General features: G+C 44.9%; 1 protein-coding gene across 1 annotated transcript in view; it reads right to left on the bottom strand.

The window, feature by feature from the left end:
* Positions 1-519: 519 nt before the first annotated feature.
* Positions 520-19214, bottom strand: part of SLX4IP (SLX4 interacting protein) — a 185316-nt gene continuing 166621 nt past the window's right edge. The window contains 3 exon segments of the mRNA XM_060123970.1: positions 520-4953; positions 4955-5420; positions 6475-6575. Of these exon segments, the coding sequence (XP_059979953.1) occupies positions 4705-4953; positions 4955-5420; positions 6475-6575 (816 nt within the window). The 3' untranslated portion in view covers positions 520-4704.

The raw sequence follows: 19214 nt of genomic DNA, 5'->3' as shown, positions 1-19214 counted from the left end.
GGGAAATATATTTACAAGCAACCAGAGAGGCCTGGGATCCTGTCATAAAAGGCAGTGCAGAGAAAGAGTCAGCCCAGGGCTTCATTCGGTGCTGAACTAGGAGTAAATTCACTTCGAAAATGGAAATGAATCCACTTGGGAAATGTCAAGATCCTCTGGAAAGGAGTCAAGGTCACATCCTTTAACCCCTCATGAGAGGAGTCTATCTTGACTCACACTGGGAGCAGAAGTGGTAACATAGCTGCAGTGTAGAGGCCGCCCCAAGTCTTACGGGACAATTTAATCACAACATCCCGCACAGGGTGTTCCAGACCTAAATCTTTAGGGCCAGTGGTTCAAATGAAGAGCCCCTTTGATTATTTTAACACAGTCTTCAAAACTTCAGAATTGCTTCAAGGCAGAGAAAGTCTCCAACCAATAGAACATAATGTTATAGATAGCATGTTCAGAAAAGGGCATTTTGAATGTATATTCCTTGGGGTTAATTCACTTGTTTTAAAGAAAAGTGACATATGCTAATTTACTTTTTTAAAACAATTCTACTTTTTATTCATAAAACAGGCTCATTTACACTACATACTAGTTTCATCCCCTAGGCGTGCACAACTATTTGAACTATTTTAGCAGTTTAAATAAAACAAATGAGAGGATAAGGCTAACGGGAGAAGGGAGCTCTCCTGGTGATGCCTGCAGTGTTTGGCTTTCTACCTTGACTGAAGAAAGTTTCTTCTGGGGATCTGTCAAATCCATACCTTTAGTTGCCTGGTCAGGTGCTTGGGGACCAAATGTATGGTTTCACTGATTTTTGTTTAATTAACAAGATTTTTGATAAGTAACTGTAACAGCAATCATCAGATAATATCATGCTGCATAATACAACTTATGTGATTAAATCCAACCCCGGTACTGAGCAGTTCCCGACAATTAAAGGCAATAATTTCATCCACTCAAGTTCCCTCTGTTAAGCTACATGTTGACATGTATTTGTTCCTTGTCTTGTTGAGTAAACACAGAAACCAAATTAGAGGGAGTTCTGCAGATTTCTGAGAATTTAATTACATCATAAATTGTAACACCAATGATATACATGGTTAGACTTCTGCCCTGAGTGATTTTCTGAATTAACTTCATTTTACAATGCCTAATTTATTTTATACCAAGGAAGACTTTAAACTGTTTAACAGAAATCAGCTTAACTTTGATTTCTTACTTGTTGCAACGCGTTTCAATTCATTTGTGTTTCAATAACAACGTTTGAACTCTCTTGTCTTGACAAACCAAGCATGGAAACTTCCTCATAAAAGAAGAAATTAAAAGGATTTCCATACTCAAGCCATAGCACAGCACACTGAAAAGAGAGGTTCTGGCTCTTAGGAAAGCCAAAGGAAGGCCACTCACCAGAATTCCGTGGAGATATTACAGTGGGTCCTGCCAAGAAGGAATTCAAGGAAACTGGGAACGGCGACACCGTGATCCCAGGCCACTCTCTTGGGTACAGAGGTTTCCTTCCCTTACGTGCTCTGCTCTCTCTGAGCTCTTTCTGAAATCAAAAGCCACTGATAGGCACAACAATTCATGCTAAAGTCCAAACATGACACTGAGAGCAAACAAATTAACTGTGATCCCATTGTTGTCCCCAAGATATACCCTGAGATACTCATTCAGAAAGAAGCTATAGTCTCCAAAAATCAAAATATAGAGAGTTTTCGGGACTCTTGCTTTTTATAAAATGAAATACATTTTTCCTATTTTTTTTCATTTAAAATAAGTGAGCACAAAAGCTGCAGCATTTACCCCTCTCTCCCCAAACGTTTGCTCCTTTGCATTTAGCAATTTATATGCATATCTGGATGACAGTTAACCTCCAGAGGCAAAGAAAAGAAAAATGTGTAAGAAAAGTCACACTGACTGTTCTCAGACATTTGCGAACATTAAAAAAAAAAAAAAAAAAAAAAACCCACCACCAATCTATTAAAAAGTCATCTGAAAGCACTTGGAGGTGACGTAGAAGCCATGACATCAAGAAAGTTAGGGAGTTCAAAGTTATAACATTAATCAAATTGGACCCATAGCATCAGACTTGGATTCCAAGCATTAGACTTACGGGAACTTGACTATACATTTAATTTGCTTTATGAAGTAAGTGGTTGAAGAACTTATTCTTTTTAACTAAGAATACTGACAGGGTCTCAGATTTTCAGATGCTGGAAATTATTAAGATTATTAAGAATATCAAAACACACCCACTTCTGGCAGTAGAGAACCAACTCTTCATTTCCCACCTAGTAAGCAACAAAAAAAACCTGGCAGCCCATTTTCCACTCCATACTTCCAAATATCCAAAGAATCAAAGAACCACTCAAGTAACAAGAGATCCAGGGGTGTTTCAGACATGTGGAAGGAAAATGCTTAAAGGTAAAATTCCTCAAACACATGCCCTATTGCGGAAGCAGAGAGCTGTTCCCTCTGTTAATCCTGATAAAAATCCCACGTACATGATGGCTGTGAGAAAGACCCTATCTATCTACAGCCAAGGGTGCTATTTTCCCTCTAGATCACAGTCATTGTTATTTCCACAAATATACCAAACTCTAAAACAAGTCTTTTCTTGAAGGACGATCACTAAGCGTCTAAGTATTGGCTTTAACCACCAGGCCTAGGTTAACTAATGAAATAAAAACTCGATAAAAACTTTCTCTGGTGCCTCCAGTTCAAATATCTCCTAGTTCTGGGGTAGGCAGCAGCTATTGGAATGGCTCTTTTTAATTCCAGACTCTTCCAGGGAGCTCATTGTTTCTTGGCCTATTCCCTGGGTTATTATTTGTGCCCTCTCTGCTTAAACTGTTCCAATAATTGTTTAAGAAGATTCAGTGACACACTGTGGTCCTGTCTTTAGTGAAGAGCACACCGAGAATACGCATCGCTCTGAGAGAGGGGCCCAGGATGGGCCATGTTCTACCACCTTCTCAGGAGGTTTCCACCCTGTGTAGTCTGCCCCTACTGGAGGAGCAGAATCTGCTCCACTGTGGTTGGTATTCTGTTGGGCTCCCTTTCCTATAGAATCCTATGACTGGAATCACCTGGGGCAGGAAAAAAGCTAAGTGGGAAGAGGAAGGGGTATCAGTGGGCGGGGCCATGTTCCTGGTGGGGGTGGTGAGGCTGGGACCATAGGAAGGGAACAGGCTACCAGAAGAGTCTGGAACATCAAAGGGCTAGCACCTGTATCCACGGCCAGGTATGGCAAGCAAGACTTAGCTTCATGACACAAAATGATGCCATGAAATATGGTTGCCTCTTAATGAGCCTTGCCCTGCAATCTAAGAGGGGAAAGGAGAGTGGGGAAGGACACAATGAGCTGGGAGAAACCACTAATTAATTTTAAGCATGAACTTACACTGTGTCTACTTCCATATTCTTTTATATTGTTGGGCTTTTTCTGGGTTATTTTTTGCTAACTCCTACACTTTGGGGAATATACTTGATTTTCCTTGTTACTAGGGAGGTACTACTTCAAAGGACCACCCAATGTTGAGCAGGAAAAAAGATACATTTGATGGGTGGCCTCTGCATATGGTTTCTTCCTTATTTTAGAATGAAACTGGGTTAAGAAAATCTACTGTAGGTGTCCATCCAAAATAAGTCATTGCTATGATTCACTATGTGACATTTCAGCAAGCCCACTGGAGACAACAGTGGGTGATACTGCAGATGGAAGGCTCCTGGTTTGAAATTTAAACTGCCTGTGAAGCCTTCCAAGTGGAAAACCACAAACTCTGGCCACTGAGTTCCACTTGGGTTCTTGTCCGTCCTGAACTTAAACCAGAATCTTAGAGGTGGCGGCAAGGGCAGGGACATGCCTGAGCTACAAGCAAGAACAAGCTTCTCCCACATCTTCCCCTAATGTTGGGCTGAATTATATGTAAATGTCCTGCAACTCTTAGGATAAAGTCACAGCTCCCTGGGCTCTGTGGCCGCCCTGCTTAAGAACCTGGGAACAAAGTGACTCATACACTGAACCCAGGTGCTTTACAGGTTGGAGGGGGCATGACGGGTGCCTGTCCACACGTGGGCCCCTGCCGATGCGCTGGAGGCCACAATTGCCAGGCTGGAGGGAATCAACACTAGGGAGTCTCCAATTAGCCCGGTGGTTCTCGAACCTGGGCAGGTTTCAGAATCCCCCCGAGTTTCTCATTCTGTAGGTCTGGGTGGGACCCAGGCTCTGCATTTCTTCCACAGATTCAGATCATGATGCTGGTGCCACAGGCAGACAGTGTGAACCGCTAGCCTGTTCCTCCAGTGCTGGCTGCCCTCCTCAGGCTGAAGGGCAGGAGAACTGACCAGCAGCATCGTGGCCCGTCGTGTGGTCCGTACATGGATGTGACAAGGAAGCACAAGATTGGTTTCTTCATGCGGTTCCTTCATGGACACTGTCACTGCCAACAAAGCGAGTGGCTATTTATCGTTAAAGTAAATTTCTGAAGACGGTTATAAAGTGTGAATGAGAAAGTAGCAATGCTGTCAGAAAAAGCACGTAGGCTCCTGGAGGCCGCTGCTTTGAAAGCTGACCCCAACGCAGGTATATATTTTGTATTTGAAACAATCATTCGAATTCCTTTAAAATCACGGCATCGAGACACACTGCTCGTTTGTCACAGGCTTGGCCACTACATCCTCAACTACGAGTTTGCAATCTTCTTCCGTAAGTTAGTGGCCTCTTTCGTACTTCTTTCTTTTCTTGCTTGGGCTGCCCTGAGTCGTAGCTAATCTTTCAGTGTTTGTGGCTGAGCCAGTTTGCCGTGCCTGCCCTGGCTTATTTTTCATAAGATGTCTAGAGGAGAGATTTTCCAAAGCATGCAACTCTTCATTAGATGCGGTTTCTGCCAAATCTCGTTTCAAAAGTAACCCCGGATCTGACAGCTCTGAAGTTGGCAAAACCTTGACAGCTTTGCTTTTTTTCCACTATTATTTCCCTCGGGACTAATCGATCACTTCCAAGAGAAGCTCTCTTGCGGTGGTCGGCGTCTTCTACAGAGCCGCGGTTCCTGCGTTTCTGTTGTGCTCTGGCCCCTCGTGGACTTTGTTTTGGACCCGGGAATGCTGACTCACAGCTACAGACAGGGCTCCCGCGAAGAAGCCCCGTCTCTAACCGCGTCCCAGGATGAGGTTTCTGCTGGCTGCTGGTGCCTTCTGGCGGGGGCTGATGAACTTTCTCCAGCTTTGGAACAGGAAGCCCCCGGTGGCTCTCAGCTGCCTTTATGTAAGCCTTCGCCTGTCCCTTGGACGGGGGACCGGATGGGGCCTGGCTGTCCCCCCTCTTCCGTGCTACCTCCGCAATCACTGAGTCACTGGATGTTCCCACACTGTTCCTGCTGCTCCGTGATTTGCTCACGATGCTCCTTTTTGTTTCAGTTCTGTTCACACTAAAACAAAGAAAGATTTTTTTGTTTTGTAAAGCTGTAATGGCCAGGTTTCCTCCAGGTCCCCCTTGTCACACTTCTTACACTTGAAGCACGACGCATGTGCTACTCTCCCTTCTCCTCACCCCTCGGCCAATCTAGGAAAATCCCCAAGTGTATATTTACATGCAGACCAGATCAAGCAAGAGCCATCACATTTTCCAGTACACGAGGACACACTTTATTTATTGATCACTGGGTTATCAATGGAGTTATGATGGAGTTCATATTTTAACTAAGGCTGAGAGGCATTCATTTCATATGTTAAAGGTCAATATTGCCTACATTTAATACATTGATTTTTTCCCAGAAGTAAATGCTCAAATACATCCAAGCACAGGCTCTGTGTGTGTGTGTGTGTGTGTGTGTGTGTGAGTAAGAACATGCTTGTACATACACAAACTCCCTTTCTACAACACACATACAACTGATAATGTAAACTGCACTCTAAGTAAGTGTGAAATTCACTTGGAGGAGCAGGATAGAAGCTGCCCAGGGAGAATTCAGAGACTGGAGCCTTGTGAATGGCAAGGAGTTTCTTAAACCACCAAACCCGAAATATTGAGACTAAAATATTTCTTTAGCCTAAGCTTTAGTCTGGGAACCAATACGTATGTCTGTGTTCTTACTGTTGCTTTGAGGGGCCCGAGGATTATCACAGTGACACGAGGGTCAGAACAGGCACCTTAGGAAAGGAGTGTATTTTTTTAGATCTGTCTGGGGTTGCTCGGAAAGTTGTACGAAATACCCTCAACAGGTGCTTTTCATCTTCAAGGCGCTTGTCATTAATTACTCTGCAACACACCTGTGAAGCAAGGCCTTGCTCCCCACTGTCCAGAAAGTGAGAGAAAAAGAGTTTGGAAGGAGGAAAAGCCAGTCTGTGACTTAGAGTAGGGTCAGCGCCAGAGGGGCTTCTGTGATTAGGGTCCGAGCACTCCTGCTGAATTCTAGACCTCGTGTTATGTGCCAACCCATACAGACAGTCCAGAGGGAGGAAAAGGAAACTCATGGGACCTACAGGTCTTGCAGAGCGTTTCTCCTGAGCTCTGTGCCAGGAAGAAGCGGCCTCTCCATGCATGCAGCACGATCCTCCGACGCTCCTTGGAGAGCTCTTCCCGGCTATTCCAAAAGATAACAAAAGTTCAACCAGAAATCTATTAGCTGAACAGGAGGAAAAACAGTTCCACTCCAAATGCCCCGGTGAGCAGATTTCATTTGGTGAGGACTGGATGTAACTACGTCATGTTAAGCTTTTCTAATGTATTTAGTTTAGAAATTTTGGGTAAATTGTCACTTCCCTTGGCTTCCCAGCACATGTTTCATACATGAACGTGCACCACAAACGTGCAAGATGGTGATTCCAAGACATCTGGGAACTCTCGTCCACTATCTGATATCTCTGTGGCCCTGTGACGACGCCCCAGGGTCAGTAGCCAGGCAGCCGTGTGACTGTGGGCCTGACCTTCCGGAGAGACCTGGTGGCACAGTGGTCTGTACCCTGACTAGCCTCAGAATTCTTACATTTTCTCTATTGACAAAAATGCAAAATATGGCTTTTGCAATACTCAAGACAGTGTCAAGAGTTAAGCCTTTCAATACGGGTACTTTGAAAACTGGAGTTTGTAATCTTGGTTACTAAAAAACTGGGAGGTTTTTTTTTTCCTTAAACTGACAGCACTAACATGGTTTTAGATAATTCTTAGGTAATCTATCTATCTATCCTTATATATTCCCATGGAAGCTTCATAAGGAAGCAATTATAAAACGTAAAAACCTCCCAACCATCACCAACATTGACCCATTTCTTACTTTTGGAAAGTTGTTTCCTTTTTGTTAGCATGTAGATCATTCAGAAAAGGTGTTAACTTCTTTTATTTTCTGGTACATTTCTAAGTACCTTCTCCAGCCAATTCCACAGTAAAATGTTGCTGCTACAAGGAATGGTGTTGGTAAGGTACCAGTAGGTCCTAGCTTTAGACCTACACTGGAATTAAGAATGACAGCCCCAGAGAGCCTGGTAGGCGGCAGCCAGCTGTGTGATGCCCGGGTGTCCCACAGAGCGATGCCATGAGCTTCGTACAATCACTGCCCTGCGCCACTAAGTACCAGCCTTTAGCTCTCACTAACTCTGCCTATGGTTCAGACCTGGACCAATGTCACTCAGAGTCATGTCCAGTTATGACCCAAGTCAGTTTGAAGAGTCAGTGAATAGAATACAATAGGTTTTATTGGATTATACTGCATTTTGATGCTTGTCCCTTTTCTTTTCCCTAAGACTTACTAGATGACTAAAAAGGACTAGTTTAAAAGTTAAATGACAGAGAGAGAGATTGAGATTTATGTGTGAAACACTTCTAAACATGCCCTATAAGTACAGTAGATCTCCCCCTTACAACCACACCCTGTAAGTGCTGTATTTTCAGAGCTGAACAATTAACATAAGGAGCATGAGTCAGGCTTTGAACAACTCTGTGGGAACCAGAAAGCCTTTTGCTATTAGGAATGATGTAAATTCCCCAAGGCTGGAAGAAGTCCACAATGGAGGCAGACAGGGTCATAAATAACAACAATGGATACTGCACAGACCACATAACATATGATGCTGTGATAGTGACACTCTTTGCATCTCATATTCGATTCAACCGCTGCCTTTATTTATTTATTTATATATTTTTTAAGCTTAGAGAGCACTCTGCATTTCCTATGGGAACTTCAAAAAACATCTCTAAAAAACACAGGACAATCGACTCTCCTCCCGAAGTCCTCTGACAACAAACAATGGGGGAAATGTCCTTGGAAGAACACAACAACAGAAAGAGTGACAGTGTGACAGAAGGAAATGTCCAGCTCAAAACGTACAAAACCTGTGACTTCGTGTTTAAAAAAAAAAAAGAAAGAAGGAAAGAAAAGAAAAAGAACAAAGAAAAAGGTGAGGCAGGGTCTCCCGCTTCCAAATTAAAACCACATTTGGCAATTTGTTGAAGGAGGCATATTTACATTTGTATGAAGACTGGGTGGGCAGGGGAGAAAAGAGATTAGACTCCTTCAGCCCTTGAACTGTCAGATCTCATTAGAAATCTCTCACTCTTACATTTTAGGGTTAATTCACTCCCCTCTGTCACTAAACCGCAGCCTCCGGTGCCCCCCAAACAAGGATTCCAGAGGAAGCAGCTACCACCTCGGAGCAGGACTTCCCAAGGGACTTGTCCTGATTACTAATGGCTTCTCACATCTGGCATCAAAATGCAACCGTGGCTTATACAGAAGCAAAAGTCTTAAGGCTGAGGTGGCAAGTGCCTCCAGGGCTTACCCGGATGACACTGCTGCTTTTCAGATTCTGTGTGACTAACGACCCTGACATCTTCTGCAAAGAGTACAGACAAACTCAACATATTCAAGAAGGCTACGGGCAGGCCATCCAAAGTCCAGAGTGAGCACTGCACGGGGACTCAGGATTTAAGAAACAGGTTAACCAAGAGGATTGCTATGGGTCAGCATCAGTCATCAATGATTCTTCACAACCTGGACGCTAGCTCTGAGTCTAGCTAAGGAAGAAAATGCTGCAACTATCTTTCCCTGGCCACCTCTCCCCCCATTTATTTATTTACCTTTGGTAATACTTTGAGGATTTTGGTTTTAAAAATGGCCACCTGTAGGGACTTCCCTGGTGGCACAGTGGTTAAGAATCCACCTGCCAATGTAGGGGACACGGGTTTGATCCCTGACCCGGGAAGATCCCACATGCCGTGAAGCAACTAAGCCCGGGCACCACAACTACTGAGCCTGCGCTCTAGAGCCCGTGAGCCACAAATACTGAAGCCCGCACGCCTAGAGCCCGTGCTCCACAAGAGAAGCCACTGCAATGAGAAGTCCGCGCACCACAACGAAGCGTAGCCTCCGCTCGCCGCAACTAGAGAAAGCCTGCATGCAGCAACGAAGACCCAACACAGCAAAAAATAAATAAATGAAATAAATAAATTAAAAATAAAATAAAATAAAAACGTCCACCTGTAAAGGTGTGTCTATATACGGTTCCAGGGAGCAACCAAACCGAAGTGGAGCAAAGCCACCGGCCCCAGAAGTCTAATTAGGGACATACCCTCCTCAGCAGCTTGAGCAGCCCAGGCAGGCACCCAGAGCAAAGGGTCAGGCCCGCCTCCATTCCTGGGGATGCTCTGGAAACCAGTGGATGCACCGTACGTCAAGGACGGCCAAAGCCCATGCGCCCCAGCACAGGTCCAATGGGGAGGCAGAGCAGGTGAGTGTCTAAGTGTGATGGGGGTGGGTATTACCCCCAATGCTGTCTGGTCTGACCTGGGAAACATATTTTAAATTCCTGGACAGAAAGGACTACAAAGAGAATACCCACCAGAATGAGCTGGGTTGAAATGTAGTTAGAAATACTAGTGGATGTTCAAGTTACAAAGGAAGTTGCAATTGTGGATAAATCAAGGATTCATTCACTCCACAGTGACTTACTGAGTACTACTTCTGAACAGAACACTGTTGGATTAATGAGGGATGGGGAGTGAAGGTGGCCTAAAAAAGACATTAAAAATACCCGCTCTTAAGTTTCTATCCTCCTCAAGGAGTCCATAAAACATACCCAGGCCTCCCAAAGGCTAGGGGGAAGATTAGCTGTTATCAGAGGCACAGAGGGAGCTTTTCAAAAATATTGATTCTTGGGACCCATCCCTGGAAGTTCTGAGTCACAAGATCTGGGGTGGGGCTAGGAGATCTACATTTAGGCTCCCAGGTGATTCAAGGACTACTGATGAGCATGAAACAAAGCTCAAGAGAGCAGAGCAGCAGGCACGCAGATGTAAACTGGCACGCCAAGGCAGCACCGGGCAGAGAGCGGCCCAGGTATGCAGCATCACAATCACCTGGGCAGGGCTTCCCTGGTGGCGCAGCGGTTGAGAGTCCGCCTGCCGATGCAGGGGACGCGGGTTCGTGCCCCGGTCCGGGAAGATCCCACATGCCGCGGAGCGGCTGGGCCCGTGAGCCATGGCCACTGGGCCTGCGCGTCCGGAGCCTGTGCTCCGCGATGGGAGAGGCCACAACAGTGAGAGAGGCCTGCGTACCGCAAAAAAAAGAAAAAAGAAAAAAAAAATCACCTGGGGAGCTTGTTCAAAAATGTCCAGGATTCTACCCCAGAATCTACTGCATTTGGGTTTCGGGGCTGAGAGGGTGGCGGGATCAGGGCACGCACATTTTAGCAAGTTCCCCAGTGATTCTGATACCTGGCAGAGTTAATAAACTTCTGTTCTTAGGGGCATGGAATTGAAAACCAAGCAGAGTCATCCAATCAGGCACCACTGAACTCTGCACCAAGCATTGTCTGAGGTCCTTGCAGAGACGGACATGGACCCTCAGAAAATGTTCTTCCTCTCATGGAGTCTCCATCCCAGTGGGGAAGACAGCAAACAAAAAACCATACAATGTCAGGTGGTGATGATGTTATGAGGAGAAATGAACCTCTAAAGGGTTGCTGGGGTGCAGTTTTACATACAGTGGTCAGGGAAGGCTATGGGAGGTAACAAGGTAAGCTCTCCCCACAGACCTGAGTGGAGGATGGGCCGCACAAGCACCTGAGAAGAGCATTTCAAACCTGGGGAGGGGTCAGGGAGCAGGTAAGAGGTGCGTGTGTGTGTGTGTGTGTGTGTGTGTGTGTGTGTTGATGATGGTAAGGCCATTGGAAGGTTCCAAGAAGAAAAGTGACTTGGTATTTTAAATGGATCACCTTGGGTATAACAGAGGGACAAGGGTGGAAGCAGGGAGACCAGTGATGAGGATACTGCAATGGTTCATTCAAGGATGGTGGGTCTTGGAGGAGGCAGGTGGTGGTGAGAAGTAGTTTGACTGGAAATACAATTTGAAGGGAGACCCAACAGAATAAGCTGATGGCTTGGATATAGAGAGTGAGCGGAAGAAAAAAGTCGAGGATAACTCCATGATCCGTGCTTTAAACAACTGGACGAAGGAAGTCACCCTTTACCAATACAGGAAGTACTGGGGGGGGCGGCCTTGGGGAAGTTAAACCGAGAAATGCATTTTAGGTATGTAAGCTTTAAGAGCTGTCCTGGATGAAGAATGGAGATGCTGAGCAGGTGGCTAAGCTACAGCTTCTAGGAAGAGTTCTGTCTGCAGACACAAAGCTGGGAAGTCCACAGAGACGGTATTTAAAGGCATCTGTCTGGACGAGCTCCAGTGGGAGTGCGTTTGGATGAGAAAAAAGAAGTTGAGAAGACGAGGATTCAGGAAGGAAGACTAAAAGGGAATCGTTAATGAGGAAAGAGAAGAGTCAACATAACATGGTGTCCCTGGAGGCAAGAGGAGAAATGGCTTCGTTAAAAGTGACAACCGTGTCAAAAGCTGCTGAGCCTTCAGGCGTGAAAACTGACCAGTGGAAGGTGACTTGACGAAAGCTATTTTTGGTGAAGCGCTGGGACCCAAGCATACCTGGAATGTGTCCAAGAGTGAAGTGGAGGCAGAGTGGAGACCAGCACTCTCCAGTGGAGATATGACCTGTGCTGTACAGGTGACTTAAATCTTCCAGGGACCCATGAAAAAGTAATAGGGAACTGGTGACATTAGACTTCAATAATGCATTATTCAACTCCAAATGTTACCTTTACAACGTGTGATCCATATACAATTATTGAGAGAGTTTATATTTTCGTACTACCTTTGAAGTCTGGGGTGGATTCTACACTTCTAGTATATCATTTCTGACCGGCCACACTTCAAATGCTTAATAACTAGATGTGGCCAGTGGCCACAGTACTGGCCAGCATGGGTGAGGACAATGCTTTTGGAGAGTTCTGCAGTAAAGGGGGAGCAGAGAAACTGGGTGGTAGCTGGACTGGGCATGGTGGGTAATGGAGGGTGAGTCTGGGATGACTCTGCAACAGGCATATTTGGTGGGATGTGATCAGCCACCATGTGTCAACCTGCAACTGAGTTCCAGGCACTGTTTCAGAAGCTTTGCATGTATTCACCAATGACACCCTCAAAACAACTTGGGGAGGCAGGGAGTTTTCTTATTACCGCACCGCATTCGTGGACAAGCAGCACGAATGCAATCCCACTGCTCATCGGACAGCATGGCTTCTTGGGAACATGTTGCTGCCAGTCCCCTGGCACCTGGCTGCAGGCCCCCAGGATATCAGTATCAGTCCAGGGTGGATAGATCCTGGGGGCCATGATGTCAGCTGACCCTGTGTGGGCACCAGTGTCACAGCTCAGGCCAGCTACTGCCTGCCGCAGCCTGGTGCACTGGCCCCCCTTACAGCCCTGGGTGGAAGGTATGGCAGAAGTTATCCCGCCAAACTCTTGTTTCCAGGATTGTAGAACATTCTGCCAGATATGAAGGCAGTAACGGGAGAAGGGGAAAAAAAAAGATCCTCAGTGCTGTTAAGATTTTTCTCACAGAAGCACTTAATGCAGTAACATGGTACTCTCAGTCTTTATCTTTTGAGAGTTGGATCTATTTTCTCATGGTTATATACATGAGTTTCTTCTGATTCTGTTTTGTTTACTCCAAATGAAAACAGCTAATAACCCAACTAGGATATTTTAAAAGTAATCCATAGAATATTAGAATACATAGCCGTTAAATCACATTCATAATGTGACTGTATCTGAATTCCTTGTGATCACATCTGCTCAGAACGACACACCCAGAACTGATCACATCAGGTTAGCGCTCCTGGGATGCAAGGTGGAGCACAGAGGTGAGGGGACAGAGGCCAAGGAATAGCACCACTTGGTGGCTTGTCCCAGAGCCAGTTCCTTAAGCCCCTCATAGTTGGTTCATGATTGTTTGGGGAAGTTAAATGCAGCAAGAGGTATGAAACACACTTTGGAAACTGGAAAGCATTGAGCACGTTTTCTTGACATGGTTGTGAAAGAAAATCTGACACCTGCGCAGACCACATGGGTTTATAAGAAGGTTAAGGATGCTTTGCATCTGTAGGAAACTTACATGATTAAATTCTTTCCCCACATCTCACTGGGGCCGCACTGAGTATTTGGCAGACAGGTAGTGTCCCTATTTGACAGAATGAGACCCAGGAGATTAAGTGTCTAAGGCCACACATTTAGCTGGGGGCAGGATTGAGTCGAGAAGGCCTGGTCCTGGTGCAGCACTCTCTCCACTGTGCCCAGGGGGTCAATTTGCCATCTTGGTTAGAGATGGAGATGGAGGAAGAGTACAGAACACTGAGCCCAAAGTCCGTGGGTCCAGCTTCCCTAGGTCATTATCTCACTGTGGCATCTAGACAAGCCCTTTATCTTCTCTGAACATCAGTTTCCTCATCTATTTTTAAAAACAGGGGGGGAGGTGATAATAGCTATATAGTGGGCCCTCACCCATCTCCTGGAAACAATACACAGATTTTCTTTTAGGGAGTCATGTCCCCACTGTACATCCAAAGTCCATGCCTTTCAGGAGGACTCATCTCCAAGCCTGACTCCAGAAGTGGGCCTGTGACCCAGGCCAGGCGAATCGGAGTTCAGAATTCATGAGTCTCATAGAGATGCATGGGCTACAGTGGCCCAGGAAGGGGCCTGCTCTCTTTTCCCATGAACCTGCAGCCACCAGGACCAACCACCACATGGAGGCTGACCATGAAGCCAAACAGTGGAAGGCAATGCCAACAGATGGTGAGAAACAGTCCTGATGGAAGTCTCTGTCCTCTGATCTCTGGGCTTTTGAGGCACATGAGCCAAAAACCTCCCTTTTCTTCCTAAGCCATTTAGAGCTGGCCTTCCTGTCCCTTGAAAACTAAAAGGTTCAAGACTGACACCATCTCTTCTCAGGTTTGTTGCACTTAACAAGTTATTGTATGTGACAACACTCGGTAAAACTAAAAGCCTTTTGCAAACAATAAAAGCAGCACAAAGGTAATATATTATCAGCTTATTTGGGGGAGGGGCAAATACTAATATTAAAGTAAAAAACTGGAACTACTTTCAGTTCTTCATGACCTTGTAATAATAAGGCAGAAAGAAAAGTTTTCCTCCTAGTTCAGTGTGATGCCTGATGACTTCCAGGAGTGTCAGCATGGTGAAATGTGACCTGACACAAAAGGAGCTGCTCACAGAAAAGCAGCCCAAGTAGAGCCTGAAATACGACAGTGACTACAGTCTTAGATGGTGACGCAACCTGGTCATGCAGAAACCACACGTCTTAAAATGAAGAGGTCTCTCTTTCCCAAATTTGACTTTTAAGATTTTCTTAAATTATTTGATATTTAATAAGTGAAGGAAGTGAAAAGGACAAAACAGATGGGTCAGAGTAGTCACGAACAATTAAAAGAAAGTATAGCAACATACATGTGTGCATTGGCTCAAAGGAACCAAAGCAAAAAGAGGTACATGAAAAGGAAAGTGGTATCTCAAGAATCCCACCGTGGCCTGAAGGCGTTTTCTCTGCAGGTGATAACGATGGAGGACGTCTGTACTGAGATGCCGCAGACAAAGCACTCGGTATAGGGACCAGTCCTCATGAGACACCCACCAGGCAGACATGACCTCCCCTATCACAGAGATGAGGAAAGTGACACCCAAGAGGCCATGCCATCTGCCCAATTCCCAAGGGACAAGCTTTGCGCTTCACTAGGGTCCTCTGGCCCACAGGCCCTCCATCTCCCTGCCCTCCCACGAAAGGACAAGTCTCTAAGGGGAAGAGGAGCACAGCCTTGCTGATGATGCTGCCACTTGGGTTAGCAGCAGATACCCTAAGATACCCTAGTGTTTTGTTTTGGTTTTTTGTGGTATGCGGGCCTCTCACTGTTGTGGCCTCTCCCATTGCGGAGCACAGGCTCCGGACGTGCAGGCTCAGTGGCCATGGCCCACGGGCCCAGACGCTCCGCGGCATGTGGGATCTTCCTGGACCGGGACACTCACCCGTGTTCCCTGCATCGGCAGGCGGACTCTCAACCACTGCGCCACCACGGAAGCCCCCCTAGTGTGTTTTTTAAAAATAATTTTTTTTTAAGTTTTCATTCCTTCTGAATTGATGACTGTGAAACTATCTTGTGCAGATCTAGGGAAGTACCAATAAAATAGTTGAAAAGAATGTTAACCTGAAAATGAAATCAGTGAAAAAAAAAAAATCAAGGAAGTGATCTTGCAGGAAGTACACATTTCATAGGGATTTTCCAGTGTACACTTACCTAACCCTCGAGAACCTAAAAATAAATCCTAAACAGCCTTGGGCCCCACAGTTGAGTCGCTGGTGCCACACAACTGTGAGAAAACTTGGGTGCTTGAAAGAATTTGTAGGTTTGGGACCAGTGCTTCTTAAGAAGGGAGAGCACTCACTGACCACTCTGAGAATTGAAGAGAGCTAATTCACTCTGGCCAGAAAAACATAAAAATACATACCACTCTTTAAAAAAATTTCAGATAATTCATGAATCATAGGTTAATAATGCCCAGTTTAAAAGTTGAAGGGAAATAGCTGTGAAAAAGAGAGAGAAACTTAATGGCAATTACCCCAGGCAGAACTACCCCAACCCTTGGAGGTCTCCTTATTCAAAAATACCTTCCCTCAGAGGCCTGTGGTTGAAAAACGCCAACACCCACAGGAAGGTTGCCAGCCCATCGTTCGTGGTGGTGATCTTTTCCCTGACATCTCCCATGGCCGAGCTTGTGGGTCTGGACAGGATGGGAGAGGAGAGAGGTGGGTAAATGTGCAGGGCAGCCAGGCAGGTGGCAGGACTGGCCAGGGAGGGCCCACTGTGGCCCTGGTTGCCGGTGGGAAGAGGCGTGAGAGTCAGAGCAAAGACACCACAGATGACTGTCTGATTTCACAATTCTGCTCAGAACTGGCCCTCTGCCCAGGGATGCAGAAGGAACAGCTCTTCCCATCTCCCTCAGACACAGACAGGGAGACCCCCTTTCCAAGTCTCCAATCTCATGATAGTGACAGACTTCTGTGGACTCGTCTGGGAACCTCGCCCCATTTATGGCATTGCTTCCTTGGGAAAATGAGCACCGAATTCTAAATCATCTGTGTACTAGTGAACTTTCCCAACATAATCCCCTTGCACGTCGACTCCGTCTGTGCTATCGCCGTGGGTGTTCTCATGGCCGTGTGGCTTTTAGGAAGTTGGCCTGAGAGATCTGCTGGTTCCCAGCTCCTCTGTACCTCAGAGCAGTGACTGGGTCCTTCCTCCAAAGCAATGTCTCACTGGGAGTATACCGGCAGCTACTGGAAATGAAAGGCGTTTTAACCGGTGGTCTCTACTCTACCTCCTCCTCCCCTGGATGGTGGTTAACAGAGCTCCCGCAGGAGGTCTTGAGTTTACGCTCTTGTTGTACCCCTTTGTCCGTCACCGACTTGCTGCCAAAATGGGGCTTTGTCACTTAACTCTTTGGTACTTCAGTTTTCATAGTTGCAAAATGAAGCTGGGTTGGCAAATGGAGATGAAAAATGAGAGTGCTGAGCTTCTTGAGAAAATCACATGTGCAAGTATTTTTCTCATTTCTGGCACGGGGGTAAGGTGTTTAGCTATCTGCTACTCTGGTGTTAATGGCATTTAAATTAACTCCTCTTTGGGGAAGAATGGGAATGATGGTGATAATAACAATTAATATTGCATTGGCCCTTTAGAGTTTACATTTTTGTATTGATCATCTCACTTGATCCTTGGGAAGGCTTGCATGGCAGGCATCACTTTTACTTCTGCTTAATAAGTCTGGGGATGGATGCTCCAAGAAGCCAAATGACTTGTCCAAGGTCATCAAGTGAGTGAGGGGAGAGAAAGTGGTCAAAGTCAAGTCTTATAATTTCACTTGATTCCTTTTTCACTTTTCTATTCCCTGCCATGTTTTGCTTAATTCAATCAATTATCTAAGTAGTCATCAAAGGGAGATTATAGGCCTCTCACAGGAAAGGTACATTATGGGGAAAAGGCACAAAGGATTAGAGGCCCCAGATACATCCTATTCTAACTTACCCTATCTAACTATTCTAACTGAGATACGCCCTACCCTAACTTATCTATTCTACCTGTTCTAACTCAGCAAAGGGCAGGTTCCTTTGGAGGGCTGGAGATGGGGGCCAGGAGACATCTTGTTCACAAGTACTGCTGGCTAATCGTTTGGGAGAATTTTATTATTAGGAAGGGAGAACAAAACCTCAGTTTACTGTAACATACAAGCAAAGGATAGTTGATCTTAAAAGAAAATGATTGCCCCTGAGAAAAAATTTTCTTATGATCTCTGTCATTGTCTAGAAAAACTATTCTAGACAGGCCAGACCAACCAAGAGCATCTTCATCGCCCGAGGCTCCTGCCCTGAAGTATTTTCGTTAGCATCATCCACCTGCCAGTCCACACAAGGGAAGGGCAGGCAGGTGATGGATGCCGCTATAGTTCCCATCCTTATCCAGCCCAACTACAGGCCTGGCTGAGGACACAGACACCTACCACACAGCAAAAACGTCACATAATTGAAAAGTAAATGATAAACTCACTGAAAGTTATTTTCCTTACTACGTAAGAAGTTTTTATATAGTAAGGAGTTTGTGAAATACAAAAATACCAATAAAAAAACTGACATAAACAGACAATTCACAAATGAGTGGGTCCTAGTTAAAATAAATACAGACCAAACTTAGTTATCAAGTATGAACTACAGAGGAGTACAGACTAGATCATTAACAGAGGTTATCTTTGGGTTGGGAGTTGTGGGTAATTTTTAGTTTCTAAAATCTTTTCTACAATGAACATGTACAATTTTGGTAAGCAGTTATTAAGTAAAAAACTAAGTTCAGAACACTGTGGGAAATGCAAAATATGGAAATGACCTCTTCCCACTCAAGGAAATTTGCCTAGTGCTACAGGAATCTCTTGTTAATGGCTTCCATGTAATTTATCACTAGCATTGTTTAGGAAATACAATAAGATAAGAAGAATGGATTCTTAAAGTCTACGATACAGTAAGAAAAACCTAGAAAAATCATCCACTACTTATTTAATTTTTTTGGTACAAAAAAAAGAGTTCCTCTCTTGAATGATCTGTTTTAAACTTACACAGAAGTTTCCTCAAGGAAGCTAAATAATTCTGTCATCAGGGTACAGAAGTTAGTGCACAGTCAAATTGTTGTTTATTTCTTCTAGTCTAAAAACTTAAGGACTGAAATGTTTCCTTATAATTTCTATTTATCTTTCCTAAGATTAAACTATAACTCTCCCCTGAAATTTTTTTTTTCAATCACAATTTTTAAAGCTGTGAGTAAAATGCTCTTTTGTGCAAAATCATTTTGTGGTTTTTATTTAGCTATATTTTCATCTGCTTTCTCTGATAGAAATTCAGTGTGAGAAAGTATTTTTGAGATAATCTGATACCCTCCCCCTTGACTGAGAGGAGGGCTAATAAGGCCCACAGAGGTTCAGTTACGCACAGCTGAGAAATATGACAGCCGAGCTAAAAATAACCGAGGCTAGGGCAGTTTATTGCTTCTTTAGACTCATTTGCATTTCAGTTTTATACTCATAAACTAGAAGGAGGATTCTCTAACATTAAACAGTAGCTTGACTTAAGAGAAGTGTTCAGTTTAGTGCTGAAATATTGTCTCTTGTCAGGGCGTGCCAGCAATCCTTCCACTCTAGGCGAGGGCCTGGCGCTTTCTGAAGAATCTTAACAGCTGTTTTCACAGCTTGGCCACAAATCAAATGAAGGTGAGGCAGAGCTTCTGAATATCTTAACGTACACATCCACTTTTCTGCAGCTCTAGTGCTAAA

Source organism: Lagenorhynchus albirostris, chromosome 15 (assembly GCF_949774975.1).
Source record: "Lagenorhynchus albirostris chromosome 15, mLagAlb1.1, whole genome shotgun sequence".
Taxonomy (NCBI): Eukaryota; Metazoa; Chordata; class Mammalia; order Artiodactyla; family Delphinidae; genus Lagenorhynchus; species Lagenorhynchus albirostris.
The sequence above is the reverse complement of the archived record's forward strand: the minus strand, read 5'-3'. Positions and strand labels throughout refer to the sequence as shown.